The sequence below is a fragment of the Panthera onca genome, chromosome B4 (assembly GCF_046562875.1).
Source record: "Panthera onca isolate mPanOnc1 chromosome B4, mPanOnc1 haplotype 2, whole genome shotgun sequence".
In the NCBI taxonomy this organism is placed as follows: Eukaryota; Metazoa; Chordata; class Mammalia; order Carnivora; family Felidae; genus Panthera; species Panthera onca.
In genome coordinates this window covers 37712201-37734539 of record NC_138345.1, presented here as the reverse complement: position 1 = coordinate 37734539, position 22339 = coordinate 37712201, and the positions used below count along the sequence as shown (strand labels likewise).

General features: G+C 39.9%; 1 protein-coding gene across 6 annotated transcripts in view; it reads right to left on the bottom strand.

Moving 5' to 3' along the window:
• Positions 1-22339, bottom strand: part of TULP3 (TUB like protein 3) — a 67298-nt gene that overhangs the window by 13416 nt on the left and 31543 nt on the right. For 3 of the 6 annotated variants that reach the window (XM_060658715.3, XM_060658714.3, XM_060658717.3), the window contains exons 2-4: positions 19054-19105; positions 9950-10109; positions 9111-9287 (exon numbers count right to left, since the gene is read on the bottom strand). In XM_060658715.3, coding sequence (XP_060514698.1) covers positions 9111-9287; positions 9950-10109; positions 19054-19105 — 389 coding nt within the window. The remainder of the gene's footprint in view (positions 1-9110; positions 9288-9949; positions 10110-19053; positions 19106-22339) is intronic. The other 3 variants (XM_060658718.3, XM_060658716.3, XM_060658719.3) reach the window with 3 other exon arrangements.

Here is a 22339-nt window from a genome sequence, read left to right as displayed (position 1 = left end):
TGTGTTTCTAGGAATGTACCCACTTTTTTGTCCAATTAGTTGGCATATAGTTTTTCATAATATTCTAACTGTATTTCTGTGGGGTTGGTTGCTATTTCTCCTCTCATTTATTTGAATTCTTTGTCTTTTTTTTCTTGGTAAGTCTGGCTAGAGGTTTATCAATTTTATTGACTTTTTTCAAAGAACCAGCTCCTGGTTTCATTGATCTGTTCTATTATTTTTTTTAGTTTCTGTATCATTTATTTCTGCTCTAATCTTTATTATTTCTTTCCTTGTGATGGTTATTAGGCTTTGTTTGTTGTTCTTTTTCTAGCTCCTTTAGGTATAAGGTTAGGTTATTTTATACTTTTCTTGCTTCTTGAGGTAGTCTTGTATTGCTATATACTTCTCTCTTGGAATGGTTTTTGCTGCATCCCAAAGGTTTTGAACCTCTCCCTCTCTAAAAAAAAGAAATGCACGGTATGACTTCAATCTTTTTGAATTTGTTGGGGTTTGTTTTGTGGCCTAATATGTGATCTATTCTGGAGAATATTCTATGTACACTTGAAAAGAATGTGTATTCTGCTGTTTTAGGATGGAATGTTTTGAATACATCTGTGAAACCCATCTGGTACATTGTGTCATTCAAAGTCATTGTTTCCTTATTGATTTTGTTTGGATGATCTGTCTATTGATATAAGTGGGGTGTTAAAGTCCCCTACTAGTATTGTATTACTATTGATTAGTTCCTCTGTTTGTTGTTAACTGTTTTATATATTTGGGTACTCCAATGTTGGGTGCATATTTACAATTGTTATATCCTTTTTTTTTTTTTTTTTTTTTTTTTAATTTTACAGAGAGGGAGCACAAGCAGGGGTCAGGGGGAGAGGGAGACAGAATCTTAAGCATGCTCTACGCTCAGCATGGAGCCCAACATAGGGCTCAATCACACGACCCTAGGATCATGACCTAAGCTGAAATCAAGAGTTGGACACTCAACTGACTGAGCCACCCAGGCACCCCTACAATTGTTATTATTTTCTTGTTGTACTGTCACCTTTATGATTATATAGTGTCCTTCTTTTGTCTTGTTACAGTCTTTTTTTTAAAGGATTTTTTAAAAATGTATTTATTTGAGAGAGCACATATGAGTGGGGGAGGGACAGAGACAGAGAGAGGGAGAGGGAGAGAGGGAGAATGAATCCCAAGCAGGCTCTGCACTGTTAGCACAAAGCTTGATGCAGCACTCGATCTCATGAAAAGTGAGGTCATGACCTGGGCTGAAATCAAGATTCAGATGCTTAACCAACTGAGCCACCCAGGCCCTATAGCCTTTATTTTGTCTAAATAAGTATTGCTACTCTGGCTTTCTTTTGACATCCATTTGCATGATAAATGTTTCTCCATTCCCTCACTTTCAATCTGCAGGTATCTTTAGGTATAAAACGAGTCTCTTTAAACAGCATATGGATAGGCCTTTTTTTTTTTTTAATCTATTCTGTCACCCTGTCTTTTGATTGGAGTGTTTACTATTTATATTCGAAGTAATTATTGACAGATTTGTCTTCATTGCCATTTTATTACTTGCTGTGTGGTTGTTTCTGAAGATTTTCTCTGATCCTTTCTTGTCTTTCTTTCATGGTGCTGGGGTTTTTAATAATATATTTGGATTTCTTTCTCTTTATTCTTTGCATATTTATTAGTGGTTTTTGATTTGTGGTTAGCATTAGGTTTGCATATAACCTCTTCTGCATGTAGCAGCCTAATAGTCTATATTAAGTTGATGATCATTTAAGTTTGAACCCATTCCTTACTCCTCTCTTCCCCACTCCAAGTATATGATGTTATATTTTACATCATTTTATTTTGTGAGTTCCTTGACTGATTTTTTACAGAAAAATTCATTTTTACTGCTTTTAAATGTTTCCTACCTTAATATTGTCATTTTTGGTCTTTCCTTTCCATTCAAGGAGTCCTCTTTAATATTTCTTGCATGGCTGGTTTAGTGGTCATGAGCTACTTTAGTTTTTGTTTTTCTGGGAAACTCTATCTCTCCTTCTATTCTGAATGATAGCCTTGCTGGATAGAGTATTCTTGGCTGTAGGTTTTTCCCATTCATGCCACTCTTTTCTGGCTTGGAAAGTTTCTGCTGAAAAATTCACTGAATATCCTTATGGGGTTTCCTTGTATGCAACTGTTTTTGTCTTGTGGCTTTTAATATATTTTTGTTATCACTATATTTGCCATTTTTTTAATTAAAAAAAATTTTTTTTAACGTTTATTTATTTTTGAGACAGAGAGAGACAGAGCATGAACAGGGGAGGAGCAGAGAGAGAGGGAGACACAGAATCTGACACAGGCTCCAGGCTCTGAGCTGTCAGCACAGAGCCCAACGCAGGGCTCAAACTCACGGACCATGAGATCATGACCTGAGCCTAAGTTCGATGCTTAACCAACCAAGCCACCCAGGCGCCCCAATATATTTGCCATTTTAATTACAACATATCTTGGTGTGGATCTGCTTTTTGTTGGGGGATCTTTGTGCTTCCTGGGTCTAGATATTTGTTTCCTTCCCCAGATTAGGGAAGTTTTCAGCCATTATTTCTTCAGATAAATTCTCTGCCCCTTTCCCTCTTTCTTCTTCTTCTGGGACTCCTATAATACAAATGTTATTATGTTTGATGGAGTCACTGAGTTCCCAAGTCTATTCTCATTCTGCATAATTCTTTTTTCTCTCTTTTGTTTATTCTGCCTTCTAGGTCATTAATTTGTCCCTTTGCTTCTTCTAGCCTGCTTTTCATTCCAACAAGCATGTTTCTCATTTTATTTATTGAGCCCTTTATATCTGCTATGCTATTCCTTATCTCTGTGTTAATGGTCTCACTGATGTCCTCCACTCTTTTCTCAAGTCCAGTGAATATTCTTATGATCATTGCTTTAAATTCTCCATCAGGCATGTTACTTACCCCTATTTCACTTAGATCTCTTGCTTGGCCTTGTTCTGTTCTTTCATTTGGGACAAATTCCTGTCTTCTCATTTTGTCTAAATCTCTGTGCCTGTTTCTCTGTGTTAGGAAAGTCATCGATGTCTCCTGTTCTTGAGGGTAATGGCTTTATGAAGAAGAGATCCTCTAGTGCCCTGCAGTGTACCGCCCCCTCTTCCCCAGGGCCTGGTGCCTCTAGGAGTGTCTCAAATGTGTCCTACATGTGCCTCACTGTTGTGTCTTAGCCATTTTATCCTCTGGCCAGTCCTCTGAAGAGGCTCCTGTTGTGGGCAGTGTTTGGTCCCTGGCCTGAACGAGATGCGTCTTAACTAGATATGCTCTGGTCTGCTTGTGAAATGAGTCCTGTTGCCACCACTACTGGAATCGAAGCCTCACCAAACTTCTGGTCAGGGAGATATGGTGTGGGCAGGGTTTGGGCTGGTCTTCTGGGGGAGGAGACTTGTCATGCCAGGACTGAGGCATGCATGACTGGGAAAGGCAATTCCACCCAAGCATGGGGGCAGGTGGGGCTTAGTGTAAGCAAGTTAGGTAGTGAGTGTCAGTGCTGCACTGGTTCCTGCAGGTGGCTGTGTGCTTTTGCTGAGGGATGGGGGAGAGAATTGGTGCCTGCCAGTTCCTTTGTTCCTGGAGGGGGTCTCTCTGTGAATGCTGTCTCTCTGGGGCATGCTCCAAGATGAGCAACTAACCTCCCCACTGTGTGTCTCTTCAGATCACTGCTTCCATACTCTATGTCCACAGGTTGTTTGCCTGCCTTCTCTCCAAGAGCAGTGCAGTGCCCTCTGGGCTCTCCCTGAGCCAAGCCCGCTGACATTTAGAACTCTAGGCTTTAAGCCCCACTGGTTGCAAAAACACGCAATTCAGCCCCTCTCACTTTCTAAATCAATCACTATGGGGATTTATTTTCTCCATGCGCTTCCCTCTGTGTTAGTCTGTCTCTCACCCTTCTCTGCAACTGCAGCTCCCTCCCCACTGTAGCAGCCATGATTCATTTCTTCCCAAACTTTATCTCCATACTTCCCAACTTCTTCAATATGGCCTCTTCTCTACCTTTAGTTGTGAAGTATGTTCTGCCAGTCTTCAGGTCCATTTCTGGAGTATTCAGGATGATTTCATAGTTATCTAGTTGTGTTCAAAGGGCGAAGTGAGCCTAGGGTACTCCAAATCCACTGCCATCTTCCCCCTCCATACCCACTGTTCACTTTAAATGGGTCAATAGTATGGCATGTTAAGTATATCTCAATAAGGCTATTTAAAAAATTGTTCAGTTTGTGAAGGGGATTTTTTCTTTTGTTTTCTAAAATGTTAACCCTTTTTCTCTTTTGTAGCAAAAAGGCGTAAAACTCTTCAGATCTCACCATCAATATGGATGTCTTCCGTTAGTACTATGTTTGCAAATTCCATTTTTATAGAAAGAACTCAGCTTATATGAACATAAGTCTGGTCTATATGATCAGAGCCCACTTACCCCTCCTCCAGGCTCACCTCTCTAATCCCTCTGCCCACATCTTATCCCCTCATACTCTGCTCTAGCCATTCTGAACTGGCCAGTGCCTCTTCCTGCATCATGCTCTAGCTTGGACATCATTTTCTCTGGGAAGCTTTCCAAACCTTCAGCTCTGGGTTAGGTACCCCTCTCAATGCTCCGTTGGCTATTTATGTACATGATGCCTCAATTAGAATACACACTTCAGGAGGACAGGAACCTTGTTTACTATTGTAGCCCAAGTGTCTAGAACAATGCCTAATATATAGTATATACTCAATACATGTTTCTTAGATGAGTATGTGAATTTGTTTGCGTGTACATCTGTTCTACTACTGTGTGGTAGAATCTCCTGCTTCACACATCCCAGGACCTACGATGTCCATCTATTACAAAGTAGGGACCTGATAAACATGTCTTCATACCAATTTCAGTCTTCTTAGCAGAAAAAAGGACACTTAATTCCTTCCACTATAAAATTATTTTTCTAAGAAGGAAAATAAACTACAAGAGATCTCCAAAATGTATAGGAATATCCATGGAAATGATAACTCCAACTAGCAGAAAGTAGGCTCTAGTAAAAGTATTAGCTCTAGTAAAGTATTAGCTTAAGGATATTTTGATACAATTTGTATTTCTGCTCAGCTGTTACTTGTTTTTCCCCTTATCACTAGATCAATATAAACTGAAATGGAGGCCAAGTAGGGGTGCTGAGTGGCAACTTTGTCAAAAGAAGGGAGTGGGAACTAAAAATAAAATGTCATGTTGCCTGGCTGGCTCAGTCAGTAGAGCATGCAATTCTTGATCTCGGGGTTGTGAGTTCGAGCCCAACACTGGGTGTAGAGATTACTTAAAAATAATATCTTAAAGGGAGCCTGGGTGGCTCAGCTGGCTAAGTGTCCAGCTTCAGCTCAGGTCATGATCTTGCAGCTCGTGGGCTCAAGTCCTGCATCTGGCTCTGTGTTGACAGCTCAGAGCCTTGATCCTGCTTCGGATTCTGTGTGTCTCTCTCTCTCTCTCTCTCTCTCTCTCTCTCACTTCGGATTCTGTGTGTGTGTGTGTGTGTGTGTGTGTGTGTGTCTCTCTCTCTCTCTGCCCCTCTCCCACTCATATTCTGTCTCTCTCTTTCAAAAATAAATATTAAAAAAAAATTTTAAAGGGGCACCTGGGTGGCTCAGTTGGTTAAGTGTCCAACTTCAGCTCAGGTCATGATCCTACGGTTTGTGAGTTCAAGCCCTGTGTAGGGCTCTGTGCTGACAGCTCAGAGCCTAAAGCCTGCTTCAGATTCTGTGTCTCCTTCTCTCTCTGCCCCTCCCCCACTCACACTCTGTCTCTCAAAAATAAATAAACGAAAAAAAATTCCACACTTCTAAAACTCAAACAGGAATAAATAGAAAATTTGAACAGACCCATAACTAGTGAAGAAATTGAATCAGTTATCAAAAATCTCCCAACAATTAAGAGTCCAGGACCAGATGGCATCCCTGGGGAATTCTACCAGACATTTAAAGCAGCGGTAATACCTATCCTTCTCAAGCTGTTCCAAAAAATAGAAAGGGAATGAAAACTTCCAGACTCATTCTATGAAGCCAGCATTACTTTGATTCCCAAACCAGAGACCCAGCAAAAAAAGAGAACTACAGGCCAATCTCCCTGATGAATATGAATGCAAAAATTCTCAACAAGATACTACAAATCGAACTCAACACATATAAGAATTATTCACCATGATCAAATGGGATTCATTCCTGGGCTGCACGGCTGGTTCGACATTCACAAATCAATCAATGTGATACATCACATGAATAAAACAAAAGATAAGAACCATATGATCCTGTCAATTGATACAGAAAAAGCATTTAACAAAATACAGCATCCTTTCTTAATAAAGACCCTCAAGAAAGTCGGGATAGAAGGAACATACTTAAACATCATAAGAGCCATTTATGAAAAGCCCACAGCTAATATCATCCTCAATGGGGAAAAACTGAGAGCTTTCCCCCTGAGATCAGGAACACGACAGGGATGTCCACTCTCACCGCTGTTGTTTAACATAGTGTTGGAAGTTCTAGTATCAGCAATCAGACAACAAAATGAAATCAAAGGCATCAAAATTGACAAAGATGAAGTCAAGCTTTCACTTTTTGCAGATGACATGATACTATGCATGCATAGACTCCACCAAAAGTCTGCTAGAACTGATACATGAATTCAGCAAAGTCGCAGGATACAAAATTAATGTACAGAAATCAGTTGCATTTTTACACACTGATAATGAAGCAACAGAAAGACAAATAAAGAAACTGATCCCATTCACAATTGCACCAGAAATCATAAAATATCTAGGAATAAACCTAACCAAAGATGTAAAAGATCTGTATGCTGAAAACTATAGAAAGCTTATGAAGGAAACTGAAAAAGATACAAAGAAATGTAAAAATATTCCACACTCATAGATTGGAAGAATAAATATTGTTAAAATGTCAATACTACCCAAAGCAATCTACACATTCAATGCAATCCCAATCAAAATTGCACTGGCATTCTTCTCGAAGCTAGAACAAGCAATCCTAAAATTTGTATGGAACCACAAAAGACCCCGAATAGCCAAAGTAATATTGAAAAAGAAAACGAAAGCAGGAGGCATCACAATCCCAGACTTCAGCCTCTACTACAAAGCTGTAATCATCAAGACAGTATGGTTTTGACACAAAGACAGACACATAGACCAATGGAATAGAATAGAGACTCCAGAATTGGACCCACAAACGTATGGCCAACTAATCTTTGACAAAGCAGGAAAAAATATCCAATGGAAAAAAGACAGCCTCTTTAACAAATGGTGCTGGGAGAACTTGACAGCAACATGCAGAAGAGTGAAACTAGACCATTTTCTTACACCATACACAAAAATAAACTCAAATTGGATGAAGGACCTGAATGTGAGACAGGAAACCATCAAAACCCTAAAGGAGAAAGCAGGAAAAAACCTCTGTGACCTCAGCTACATCAATTTCTTACTTGACACATCTCCAAAGGCAAGGGAATTAAAAGCAAAAATGAACTATTGGGATCTCATCAAGACAAAAAGCTTCTGCACTGCAAAGGAAACAATCAACAAAAATAAAAGGCAACTGATGGAATGGGAAAAGATAATTGCAAATGACATAACAGATAAAGGGTTATTATCCAAAATCTATAAAAAACTCACCAAACTCCACACCCAAAAAACAATCCAGTGAAGAAATGGGCAGAAGACATGAATAGACACTTTTCTAAAGAAGACATCCAGATGGCCAATGGGCTCATGAAAAGATGCTCAACGTCACTACTCATCAGGGAAATACAAATCAAAACCATAATGAGATACCACCTCACACCCGTCAGAGTGGTTAAAATGAACAAATCAGGAGACTATAGATGCTGAAGAGGATGTGGAGAAATGGGAACCCTCTTGTACTATTGGTGGGAATAGAAACTGGTGCAGCCACTTTGGAAAACAATGTGGAGGTTCCTCAAAAAATTAAAAATAGATCTACCCTATGACTCGGCAATAGCACTGCTAGGAATTTACCCAAGGGATACAAGAGTGCTGATGCATAGGGGCACTTGTACCCCAATGTTTATAGCAGCACTTTCAACAATAGCCAAATTATGGAAAGAGCCTAAATGTCCATCAACTGATGAATGGATAAAGAAGATGTGGTTTATATATACAATGGAATACTACTTGGCAATGAGAAAGAATGAAATCTGGCCATTTGTAGCAATGTGGATGGAACTGGAGAGTATTATGCTAAGTGAAATAAGTCAGGCAGAGAAAGATTTAACATATGTTTTCACTCTTATGTGGATTCTGAGAAACTTAACAGAAGACCATGGGGGAGGGGGGAGGGGAGGGGAGAAAAAATAGTTACAGAGAGGGAAGGAGGCAATCCATAAGAGACTCTTAAATCCTGAGAACAAACTGAGGCTTAATGAGGGGTGGGGGAGAGGGGAAAGTGGGTGATGGGCATTGAGGAGGGGACCTGTTGGGTGTTGTATGGAAACCAACACTGGGTGTTGCATGGAAACCAATTTGACAATAAATTATATATGAAAAAAAATTTTTTTAAATAAATTTTTGTTGCTACTCTAAAAGTAAATAAAATCTTAAAAATAAAATATCAAAAAGAAATAGTCACATATAGTAGCTAATGCTTCTAATATATATTTAATTATTTTATTTTTCTCAAGCAACAGGATAAATACTATGGTTGACAATGGTCAGTTCTCAGATATTACCTCTGTAAAGCCAGAAGCCACATTCCAAGCAATTTTGTTTTTTTGTTTTTTAAAAAAATGTTTATTTATTTATTTTGAGAGAGAGAGAGCGAGCGAGCATAAGCAGGGGAGGGGCAGAGAGGATCCCAAGCAGGCTGATGACCATCAGCACAGAGCCCAACGTGGGGCTTGATCCCATGGCCCTGGGATCATGACCTGAGCTGAAATCAAGAGTCAGACACTTAACCAACTGAGCCACCCATTCACCCCCCAAGCAGTTTTGAATCATGTAGATTGTTAACCAACAATGAAAAAAAGGAAAGGAAAAGTTATACGTGGCTAAGGTGATTGACTGCCTTACAATCATTACCAATCCTCACCATGTTTTTGGAGAATCTCCTGGAGATCTGGCTTGGGCGCAGTATCCACAGTGCTTTCCCCATCAACACTTCCTTCGGTATCCTCTTCTGTAGCAGAAGAGCCTACTGAAAGAACATGAAGTTTGGTTTCCAAATCTTGAGCATCTGGCTTCAAAAAGGCAGCTGGACCATCAATGCCTATGGTCCAAAAGAAAGGAAAAAAGAGGAAAATATTATCCATTATTCAGCTGGTGGTTTTGGTGTATGTGATCGAATTAAGAACCACCAAACCATTTTGCTTCTCCTTCCTTAACATTCACACAGATATTTGTTAATAAAGTAATTCAGGACTGGTGTTCAAGTTATTAACATTGTGACTGTCACTAAATAAAACGTACTTGGTTGTATGCTCTAGAAACTAAAGAATGAGACCATGAAAACAAAGTAGGTCCTCCAAAGTTCAGATCCTGTCCAAGTCAATAGCTCACCATCTCACATGGTCCATTGAGTCCTATCTATTGGAAGAATGGATGGTCTCTACTACTCCTGGCTTCATGGTTAACTCTGTCATGATGCAACAATCAAGACAATCCCTTCCTCAAATAGGCCATTCTGGACTAATTCATTTGGCAATGAAAGCAATAGTTCTAGGGTGGACACGAACTTCAACGTATCTTCCACTGATTAATCTATGGCTTTTATTTTAACTCAAAGATCCAGAATGTAATTAAAAGATTTATGAAGGTACCTAGTAACGATGCTAATAATTGTCCCTCTGGTCCATCTGAAAATCCTCCTGCCTTCTCCTAGGTTTGTGAAAACTATACCCTAGTGGGAAGAGGTGCTGCCTAAACACACACCATGTAGGATGACATCATTCTGTGGGGTATGAGGTTCCACCAAAGGAGTTTGCTCCTCGCTACCTCTTGGCTTTGATCGACGTAGCCTTGCTTCTGGATTTGGCTGTACCATGAGTGGCTCAAGGCGCTTTTTTCTCTGCTTCTTCTCCAGCAGCGCTCTCTAGGAAAAAATTGTGATATTATAGCCAGAAGAGTTATGACAGGACCTAGCTGCTTCTAACATTTACAGTTTTTCACTAATCCTCACAAACCTCTTGTGAATTAATTTCTCCTGCTTAAGACATGGCAACACTGAGGCACAGAGAATGACAATGATTAACTCATTTTGTTTACTATATATTTACCAAACACCTTTAAAGATCTATTTAAAATGATACAAATGCATTTCTAGCCAAGCTGAGGCAGTGATCCAAGTCTATTTAAAATATTTATAGTAATTATGGGGCACCTGGGTGACAGTTGGTTGAGCATCTGACTTCGGCTCAGGTCATGATCTCACAGTTTGTGGGTTCGAGCCCCGCATCAGGCTCTGTGCTGACCACTTGCTCAGAGCCCAGAGCCTACTTCAGATTCTGTGTCTCCTTCTCTCTCTGCCCCTCCCCCGCTCATGCTTTGTCTCACTCTGTTTCTCAAAAATAAATAAATATAAAATATTTATAGTAATTATCATATTATTATCAAAGCACAATCACAAGTTTAAAATACATAAACGTGCATAGGAGAAAAGATAAAGAAACATAGTAATGGTGATTTCTTTGGGTGGTAGATTACGGATTTTTTTTCCTTTTTCTAGTTTTTGTATTTTCTAAATTTTCTAACTTTTATAATTGAAAAAACATAAAATTCGTATCCTCTAAACTTCAAATTATTTCCATATTTTAGTCAACTACGGAGCAGTGGCTTTTCCTTTCTTGCTCATTTTTACATAATTAGAAATAAAACAAATCAGAACCAAGGATAAAGAGAGGGAAGAAAACTTTCAGTCAGGACATTCTAAATAGAAGCAATCAATTTTATGGACAAAAGTGATAGAGAATATGGTAGCAAGGAAAGTCAGGGAAAAAGTATGAGAGACTCTGAGAAAAAAACCCAACATGATGAAAAGGAAGATACTAGCACATATATTATTTTTAAGCTTTGACAAATAAGAGATTATAATACCTGGAAATTATTATGGATCTGGGATATCTCAGAATAGGAAAGTGCTAAGCCCCAAGCTAAAAAAACTAAACCATGATTTTAAAGCAAAGATATTATAACCTACTTTATTGTTTCTTAGGCAGAAAGCTGTCTATTTACTTTTTTTCACTGATACTGCTTTTAAAAATTGCCACGAGAAGAAGAGTTACTCCATGGGGTGAGACAATCAGTAGAAAAGGATGTATGTTTTTCCTCAACTGGGCTGATGAAAGCTTGTAGATAAATTCAGAGGACACAGAAGAAACAGAACTACTCTTTACCCAACCCCGTGAATAAGAAAAAAGACTAGGGAGCGAAGATAATGTGCCAAAATGGACTATTCCATCAAGAATGAATAAAGGTTAGAGCAAGCTGGGAAGGAATAACTGAAGTTTCTCAGATTATTTTGAGACTCATGAATTGATATGAATAGATGGACCTTAATGTAAAAGGAACACTAAATACATAAGAGGCCCTAATGAGCTGCTTCTAGCAACTGAGAAGTCTTACGTAGTGGATCGGAAGTAAGCCGGCTGAAGAGATGGGACATGAAACATAATAGACATGAGAAACTGCCGCATCTATGTGGCCACAGTTATCTAGTCTCATATAGTCTCATAACTGGCAACAATTGATGAAGCAAAGATGCAAGCCACAGCCAATCCATTCTGTTAACATATGTAAAGAAAAAATGCTCTACAGAAAAGGGGTATTCTGCTGGTGGTCCAGAAAAGAGCAGCCAAAGACCAAGAATTTGATAGAAGTTATCCAACCTGTCCCAAGACAGAGAAATGTTGAATCTGGTAGACAAGAGTATCCAATTTCCTGGGAGACCTTAGTCTGTTTGTGGACAGGAAACCATATAAGGGCTTCTTCACGGCCTTGGTGAAATGTCCCTTGGGACTACTAATTTCATTTCCTCAAATTCCCTTCTTACCAACCAGCATTCTAATTTTCAATTAATTTCTTAGGTATCATGTTCCCAGAGCAGGGAAGCATGAGCAGCAGAGATGAATGTACACTGGAAGAGCTGGGGTTCCCATTGTATATTAATAAATTGGTATCTGGTTTCATACCTGACTGTCGCGAGTTTGACCAGTGTGAGTTTGTGCCAAAGGACCTGGTTATATTTAGGTTCACTGACAAAACCCAGTTTTTAGACCTGTAAAGGGCAGACCAGACTCCTGGCCACAGTGATCCTACCAGTGTATCTGGTGAAGCCTTTCTCTATCAACTTCAACACAAGTCACACTTATTTAGATCAGCAACTTGAGGGAAAGACACCAACTGTAGATTGTAGTAGCCACCACTACTACTACGTTATAGCACTGAATATAACCTGCTATTGTCCAAATTTTTAAACGAGAAAAAAATCATAAAATATTGGCGGGCAAATTGCTATTTTGGTGAAAAGTGTCTCCTGATTTAGCATTCTAATCATCCTCACACAGTTTGGAGGAGGGAGATAGTAGGTGTTAATTGAGCTTCAATGCAACAATGTCAACTCATATTTCATTTGTTTTACCTTCCCTAAAAAGCTGTAAATGAAGCTGCATAAACAAAGGATTCTTTACAATATTAAAAGAAGGATGGGTAGTCAGGAAGAGAGCCACAGGTGACTGATTGATACCCTATATGCAATTAAAATACGTTGCTTTCAGGACCTTCAGTGTCACATAAGCCAAACCTTTAAATTTCCCAATTCCCTTGGAAACTGAAGAATAACTCAAAGAATCCATCTTTTCCAGAATGCAGTGGTATGTCCTATTATCACTCCCCGGGAGCAAAATATTGGATGGTAATTCCAAAATAAATGAGGAAATAAAGGAGATTAGATGGAGGGGGGATTCCATCAAATGGCTTCATGCAATAAAATAATAAAGCTCAGGCAAGCCTCAAATTAGTGAGAGTCTGACTTCACTGATGCTCAATTTTACAGAAAGACTCCCTAGAAGTGATGGGTTGGTTACAGTATGACACTTCTGGAACAGACTGGCTGACCACAAGGGGCAACCAGCAATATCAGAATGGTTGCCTGCAATCTAACAGTTTGGCTAAACATAACTAATCTCCCTAGCACGCAAAGTCAGATCAAAAGAAGACGAGACTAAAATTTTTAAATCACACTTCTTTCTCTTTTTTATTTTAAAGAGAGAGAGAGAGTGAGTGAGTAGGGCTAAGGGGGAGAGTGAAAGAATCCTAAGAAGGCTCCATGCTCAGCACAGAGCCCAATGCAGAACTAAATCCCACGACCCTGGTATCATGACCTGAGCCAAAATCAAGAGTCACGTGCTCAATGAGCCACCCAGGAATCCCTAAATCACACTTCTTAAAATACCAATTCAGTGTGCGAATGACCACCTCTGTTATAATGATAGGAACAAACAGATGAGCAACCTGACCAAAAGGGACTATGTTGTACTTCAATCCCTTGTCCACCAGATGGCATAAATGTTCTCCACCTAATGTGCATCCATGGCTGAGTAACATCCCTGGAAGAATCTAAAAATCTTTACAATCTGTAGCCAGCTAAGGAGTTCACATACCCTGAAAAAAAAAGTGAGTACCCTAGAGAAACAAGTAAAAATAAAAACAAAATATACTCAATGAGAAAGAATACCTTTTCAATAAATGGTACTGGGACAACTGGATATCCACATGCAAAAGAATAAAGTTGGACTCTCATCTTACACCATATATAAAAATTATCTCAAAGCAAATCATAGGAAGTGTAAGACTCTTAGAAGAAAACATAGGAGCAAATCTTGGTAATCTTGGGTAAGCAATGGTTTCTTAGATATGACACCAAAAGCGCAAGACACAGGAGAAAAAATAAATGAAAACTTTATGCTGAAACCAATACCATTAAGAAAGTAAAAATTGCAGAAAGTATTCACAAATGATACTTCTGATAAAAAACTTGGATCTAGACTATATAAAGAACTCTTATAATTTAACAACAAAAAGACAATAACCCAATTTAAAAATGGGTTTTCTCCATTTCTCCATGTCTCCAAAGAGGACATACAAAGAGCCACTAAGTACATTTTAATGCTCAACATCATTAGTCATTAGGGAAATGCAACTCAAATGGCTGTAATCAAAGACAGAAAATAATAAGTGCTGACAAGGATGTGGAGATGCTGGAGGCCCCAGACATTGCTGGTGAGAATGTGTAAAATGGTTCAGTGACTTTTGAAGACAGTCTGGCAGTTCCTTAACATGTTAAACAGAGTTACCATATGACCCAGGAATTCTCTCACTCCTATTACCTGAGGTATATCAGACAAGAGAGATGAAAGTATATCTGTACAGAAACTTAGACACAGGTTCAGAGCAGCATTATTTGTAATAGCCCAAGAGTGAAAATAATGCAAATGTCCATCATCTGATGAATAGATAAATGAAATGTGGAGTATCCACAACTAGGAATGTTATTCAACAATAAAAAGGACTGCAGCAGTGATACATGTGACAACATGGATGAACATTTTCCTAAGTAAAGGGGCCAGACACAAATGACTACATATTATATGATTCCATTTTATATGAGGTCTAAAAATCATTTGTACACTTTTTTCTCAAAGTTTATTTATTTTGAGAGAGAGAGGGTGTGTGTGAGTGGGGGAAGGGCAGAGAGAGCAGGAGAGAAAGAGAACCCAAGCAGCTCCATACCACCAGCACAGAGCTCGACATGGGGCTTGAACCCACAAACCGTGAGCTCATGACCTGAGCCAAGATCAAGAGCCAGATGATCAACTGAGCCACCCAGGCAACCTTCATGTGTACACTTTAACTGGGTGTATATTTACCGTGTGTGAATTAGACCTCAATAAAGCTGTTCAAAAACCTATATAGGACAAAAACAGCCATGTGTAAATTATCTGTGAATCTAGGATTTTCAAACATTAAATACTAAGATTATACTATCAGGGAAAAAAGACAGATATGAAAGAAGCAAACCTGCTCAGTACTGCTGAAACATGGATGATGAAAGAATGAGTTAAGAGAAGGGAAATGGTCAGTGTGGAAATAAGGTAGGATAAAACTTAGAGCAAGAGTTACCTTGTGTCTCTTGTACTATATAAGGCAGCGAGTGGCCTGGCCAGATACTCACATATCTCATTCTGTTGGCAGGTGTATCCCTTTAGTAGAGATGAATTAATTATACCTTCACACAATGATATTTACTGTAGATATCATTTTACAGACTCCACTTGCTCTGATTCCAAACTTACCAGGCCACTTTAATAATTGCAAACCTCCCGCAGATAGGAATGTGATGACCAGCTGATTCTGGTATATAGTTCATTAGAAATTAATAAATTAATCCCCTGGCTTAGGTTCATCACTTATGAAATTGGTTAGTATGAACCAATCCTCATGAGACTTATGACCTCTGGCTGCTCTTATCAAACTATCTCTCATCCTACAAAATTCATGACCAATGACTCAACCATGGGAACATTCCCAAAGCAGGACTCCTAAGAGGTTAATCTACTGTATACTTCAGGCAGGCGTGGGGAGAATAAGGTTCCCTAGGCTCTCCCACCTCCACTGATAATCACTGCCACAGTAAGCCACTGTCATGGATGGGAGTGCATGGTACACCTCAGGTAGGTTGGCAGGCCCCGGACTATGAGCCTTCCATCAAGATCCTACCAGCCTGTGAGGCCCAGACCAAGCAGCAACCTAGCCTTCCTCAATATACTTCCATCTCAGCTCTAACTTACTCTAAGATCCTATCTAACATTCTGTTATCCAGTCTGACCCCACTCTACAGATGAAATAGTGGGCCCCAGAGTTGAAGAATCTTACCTAAAATCAGGAGCACCTGGGTGGCTCAGTCGGTTAAGGGTCCAACTTCAGCTCAGGTCATGATCTCACAGTTTGTGAGTTTGAGCCCCGTGTCAGGCTCTGTGCTGACGGCTCAGAGCCTGGAGCCTGCTTCAGATTCTGTGTCTCCCTCTTTCTGCCCCTCCCCTGCTCATGCTCTCTCTCTCAAAAATAAACACTAAAAAAGTATTAAAAAGAATCTTCTCTAAGATCACATAGCTAATTAATGGCAGACTAAAAACTAGAACCAAAGGCTTCTGATTCCCAGCCCTATGTTTTATTCATTCTGTAGTGCTGCCTTTGTTACAGGCCATTTGAACACTCAGTTTGCATTTGTGGAAATTCCCTTGCCCCCTGCTGAGCAACCTCCTTCTTATGCCCAAGGCAGCATTTCAGGCCCCTTACAGTATTCTCGCACACTATTTAACACCATTTGTACATCAGGCCTGGACATTTTTTGAATTTTAAAATACTCCTACAAAATTTTATGTCTTGATATTCATTGACCACCTCTGGAAAGATACATTAGAAGTTAGTGACAGCCTCTGGTAAAAACTAAGTCATATAGAGAGGGAGAGACTGTTAACGAAATATCTTTTCTGTATTACTGGAATCCATACTTTTAAAATAAAATATATCTCTATACAAAATTCAAAAACTGCAAAATTCAAAAACTTACATCTACTATGTTATTTCATAGATGACCATAGATTTTAGATGCTAGCACAGTATGTACCAGTTAGCCTTATAAAAATAAATCAAACAAAGATCTACAATTTTATGGGCACATCTCCCTAAACAGAGTTTGCTACGCAATGGAATATAGAAAATAAAGGGCCCATCTCAAGTATTTCAATCTCTTTTGTGTGTGGTGGGGAGGTAAGTATAAGTAGAAATATATATATATAATCAGAATTTTCCCCATGATCCCAGTTAGATTAGTTTCCTTCCTAGTTTTAGTTTATGTTTTCCCAGTATTCAAAAGGATTGTTTATTTCACACCCTTTACCAGGCAACTTTACAGATGTGTGCACAACACTAGATGGGTCTCTGTTTAGAGGCAGCCTGCCTCGCAGAGGAAAATGCTGAGACAACCACCTGTAATTGCTGAGAAGTTTTTTTGCCATTTTCCTGCTTGGCTGTGCAAAACTAGACTTGCTTAAGATGTCCCTGCGTCTCTTTAAAGGAAGCAGGTTGGAGGGAGGATACAGCTGGTATATTAACCTCAGCAGTGGTTTCGAGGAAGCCTACTTATAAAAAGTGCTACAGCCAGGCTCCCCCAGGACAGGTCACTCATGTTGGGGTCCCCAGCCTTCCAAGCCCACGTGCCCTGGGGATCCCTAAGCCCCAAAGTGGATTTCACCGACATATGCCAAGATACAGGTGCCAGGCTGTTGGGGTTCACTTGGCCCTCCCCACGTGGAGGGTGGGCTCTGAACACCAGGCTGCACAAGCACTCCCACAATGGCCCAGGGACAGGCAAGCTCTGTCGTGTGTTCACCTGGGTGCAGGGAGAGCCTAGGGCAGCTGGGGCCCAGAGCGCTAGGCCCAGTGGTACTTGTCCCTGCCAGCCAGCCCTCTGGGGCCCTTGCCAGGGGTGGAGAAGCTGTGGTTGTCCTGTGCCTAGCCAGGTGGCTCCAGACAGGCCTCTGTTGCTATTTAGACCTTGAAGGTGACAGAACTAGATGGGTGGAGCCACAGCCGGGCCACCCTGTCCAAGCATCGTGGCTGCTCCTCTCTGCATACTTCACGATGCAGCATGTGAGGAGGGCTAGGGCCTGAGCAGGATGATGGCACAGCTGATGATGGAGGCCACCACGGCCACCTAGAAGCCAAATGTCTCCTATGGTGGCACAGGCTTGCATACACGGGGTCTCTGAAGACCACTGGGCAACATTTCCCCTCCAGCTGCACGTGAGGAGACTAGACCCCAACATTTGGTGACTTGAGTGTCAGTAGAATGTGATGACAGTTTCTGCCATCACCATGAAAGACTCAGAAGGTGCCATTCAGGGGTGGCCACACATGAGCACGAGCACCAGTGCTGTTCCTGGGGCCAGTGTGGCGTTCCAACCCACAGGGGCCTTGCCCTATGGAGAGTAGGCCTGCACATCCCCACATGCCCCAAAGAGACCTCTTCCCCAGTTTTTAATGAGTCCACCTTTAAAGCAACTTATTACACTAGAAGTCCCATTATTAATTCCAACATTAACATAAATAAGGCAAAACTTTAGAGGTATGTTTAGTCACCTAGAGTCTAGACACTACATGGGAAGACTACAGCTATAGAATGTCCTAAATTAGAAAACATGCTCAAATGAAAGCAAAATATGTTGGGCATAGGTTCTAAGCTGACTAACAATGATGATCATAGCATATAACGACACACAAGTGTCCATTTATTCCTTCCTTCCTTCAAATATTTAACGAAGGATTATTATGTGCCCAGCCCTATGCTGGGAACTTCTGGTCATCATAAACAGACTTGACTCCTATTCTCATGGAGCTTAGCCTAGTGGAGGAAACAAACATAAATCAAATCACTGAAGAAAAGAATGAATGTGTAACTGAACACTGGGACCAGTGCTGTGAAGAAAACTGTGCTGTAAGCAATCGGGGTTTTAAGCAGGCACAGCAGCATGCTCAGGTCTGTATTTGAGAATGAGAAAAACATTGTAGTTCAATGAAATTGAATAAAATTCCATGAAATTGTAGTTCATTCTTGTAGTTCAATGAAAGTACAATGTAGAGACATATTTAAGGCAGCAGGACCAAATTACTATACAGAAATACAATGTTAACATTCTTCTAACTCTTAGGAAAGGTGCCAAGGAATTTCCAGTGACTATAAATCCAAGGCCAGTTTTATCGCTGTGCTCCTGAAGGCAGTTGGGTCTTGCCAGAGCCCAGGGCCTTGGTTCAGCACTGCTTAGTTACAACATCAGAACCTTTCCCTTTCCTGTCTTCTTTCCATGACCCTGCCAAGACTTCAGAGTTCAAGACTCTGCATCAGCAGATGCATCATCATCATGGATCAGTATAGCTGTTCACTTATTTCAAAACAGGAGGGAGACTCCTGATTTGCTCACCTGATTATCTAGTTTCAGCTGTCGAAGCTTCATTGTCTCATCTTCAAAGGCACTATTTAAAAAGGAAAAAAAAAAGCATGTAAAGAGAAAATTCTGTTAAAAACATGTCAATTTCATATTCTCCATGTATCTACTCCCCTGGGCTATTTTCAGCCAAATGATTCTGCCTTAGGGAAAGTTTCTAGATGTTACCTGACACTGGCTTCAGGAGGACTTGCCACGCTTATTCTATGGAAAACCTCAGGAGACTGAAGTACCCAAAGGGTAAAAAGAAAAAAAAAAAAAGATGTAGAACATAGACTCACATGCATGCAGGAATTTTTTTTTTAAACCGTATGTTGGGTACTAACTATAGCCCAGACACAGTGCTAAGTATCTGACATGCATTATTTTATTTATTCCTCAAAACAATCCTACAAATTAGGCACTATTATTCTTCACACTTTGAACATGGAGAAACAGACTTAGAGGGCTATGCATAAGGTTAAACAGCAGAAACAGACTCTAATCCAGGTCTCTTTCCAGAGTCTAAATTCCACCTAAAAATCCAATATATTTTTCTTCTTTTTTGGAGCTAGTTCTAGGAAATAGAGAATTAAACTAAATGGGGATTGTGGCAGGCTGCCCCCAAATACGTCAAAGTAGGACACTGATAATTCTGAATTAAAGTTTACTTGAGAAACAGCCAATGCAAGCACATTCTGACCCTCCTTTCTGTCCCCCAGAAGCAGGAAGTCAATTTCCCATGTGAAAGGTACTCTTCCTGTACCAGGAGGTAAAAAAACATTTATCACCAGAGATAGAGAATTCAAGGCCTAGAAGTCAATGTACACAAACTCTGCTTAAGTTCTTCACTAATTAGTAGCCAAGACTAAGGTTCTTTGTCTTGTCATTTCTTCACAAATTTATTGTTTCTTTCTCTAAAAGGTATATAAACTGCCTACTTTGGTCATTTCTTAGGTTCCATATCTATGAGACCTCCACATGTACAAAATTAATTTTTCTTCCCATTAATCTATTTTGTGTCATTTTAATTGTTAGACCAGCCCAAAGAACCAAGATTAGTAGGGGGAATTTTCCCCCACCCCAACAACTGTGTATAGCATCTGACTACAGCCTACTGATTTCCTTAAGATCTAGGCAAGTTGGGCACCTGGGTGGCTCAGCTGGTTGAGTGTCCGACTTTGGCTCAGGTCATGATCTCATGGTTTGTTAAGTTCGAGCCCCACATCGAGCCCTGCATTGGGCTCCACCAGGCTCACTGCTAGTAGAGCAGAGCCCACTTCGGATCCTCTGTCCACAACCCCCCTACCCCCCGCCACCCCTTCCCAGCTTGCACTCTTTCTTACTCAAAAATAAAAATAAACATAAAAAGATTTAGGCAAGTCATTTAACTTACTTTGCAAGTTTGCCATTAATAAAATATGATGCCAGTCATGGAAGGAGACTATAAGTACAGTTGAACAGACAAGACTTAACACCACTAGGAGACAGATTTGTTTGATGGAAGAAAACAACAACAAAAATGGAATCCAATGACTGTTTTCAACTGATAAACCAAATGCTTTTGAACTTTTAAAAAAACTCTCTCTGAAGCCATTTCTATTTTTGAAAATTTTCTAACTTAAGATTTTATTTTGTGACTCAGAATTCTTGGAAATAGTAGAGAATGAAACATGGCAGAAATGGTTCTCAGTTATTATTATTTATAATAATAGTAATTATTATTTAATTATAATTTTTTCTGGAGCTTACTATCAGAATCTATTTGAGAAGATAAATTCCATGGTTACCAAGGGAAGCATGGCTTTTCCTGCATTTGAGGTAAAAATACCAAAGCATCTACCCACAGCTTAGTGGTTTACCACTACCTTCACACATTTTAGAAGGTTTTATGCATTTTATTTTATTTATTTATTTATTTAAAAAAAAATTTTTTTTTTAACGTTTATTTTTGAGACAGAGAAAGACAAAGCATGAACGGGGGAGGGTCAGAGAGAGGGAGACACAGAATCTGAAACAGGCTCTAAGCTCCGAGCTGTCAGCACAGAGCCTGACGCGGGGCTCGAACTCACGGACCGCAAGATCATGACCTGAGCCAAAGTCGGCCGCTTAACCAACTGAGCCACCCAGGCACCCCAGTTTTATGCATTTTAAAAATGCATAACAACTTGGAATTTGTGTACTATCTCCAAGACTCCTCCTGCCTACTAACCTGTAAGCAGATTTTTTTTTAATGTTTATTTTTGAGAGAGAAAGAGAGAGAGCACATGCGTGAGCAGGGAAGGGGCAGAGACAGAAGGAGACAGAGGATCTCAAGCAGGCTCTGCGCTGACGCAGGGCTCGAGCCCAACAGTGAGATCACGACCTGAGCTGAAGCCGGACACTTAATCGACTGAGCCACCCAAGCTTACAGCCTGAACCTGTAAGCATATTTCATAACCCCTTAGATATAGATGACATCCTGGTTCTCTGACAGTTTCCCTCTATTAATTTCCTTCTAAACCATATGCTTAAAAACCTGTTGGGTATTTAAAATAAATCATCTCCTTTATCCCAGTTCAAAAGAGGGAGGGACAAGCAAACAAACAAAAATGTCAGATATGATGTATTCAGGCCTTGACTTTGTAGGTCCCTAACAGTTCTCCTAGACATGTTCCTGTTTTCCTTAATATTTTTAATATTCATTCACATATTTTTAAATCCTAGCTTTATGAGTACAGTACTAGAATATTATTAGTATTTAGTGGATATTAGTATAAATTTGAAAAACTCTATAAAGCAACTAAGACAAAAAATTAAGAATATTAGGATATATAGGGAAAAAAGTATGAATACACAGGAACAGGTAACATGGTAAAAAAAAAAATGCACTGTTACGTGCTGGTATTTTCAACAGCTACTGCTATGAATCCTGCTTCTCCTCTAACTCACTTTGCCTTCAACACTAAACTAGAATTGCAAAACCCCCTGGCATAGAAAATAAATCATCCTATCCCACCCCCAACCCCACCTCTACACACACACACACACACACACACACACACACACACACACACACAGCTAAAATCTCAATCATGCTAAATTCTCACACACATCTAAAGTTCTCAAACACTTCTGTTAAAGACGCTAAGAGTGAGGAAACCAGCTGTATCTTCAATGCCAATCTCGACACCATGTAATTCCTTTCATCAAGCCTGAGCAAGCTGAACAGGTTTTGTTTTGACCTTAACAAAAGAAGCACTAAAAATATGCTATATAATTATAACATTTAGATACCTCCTAT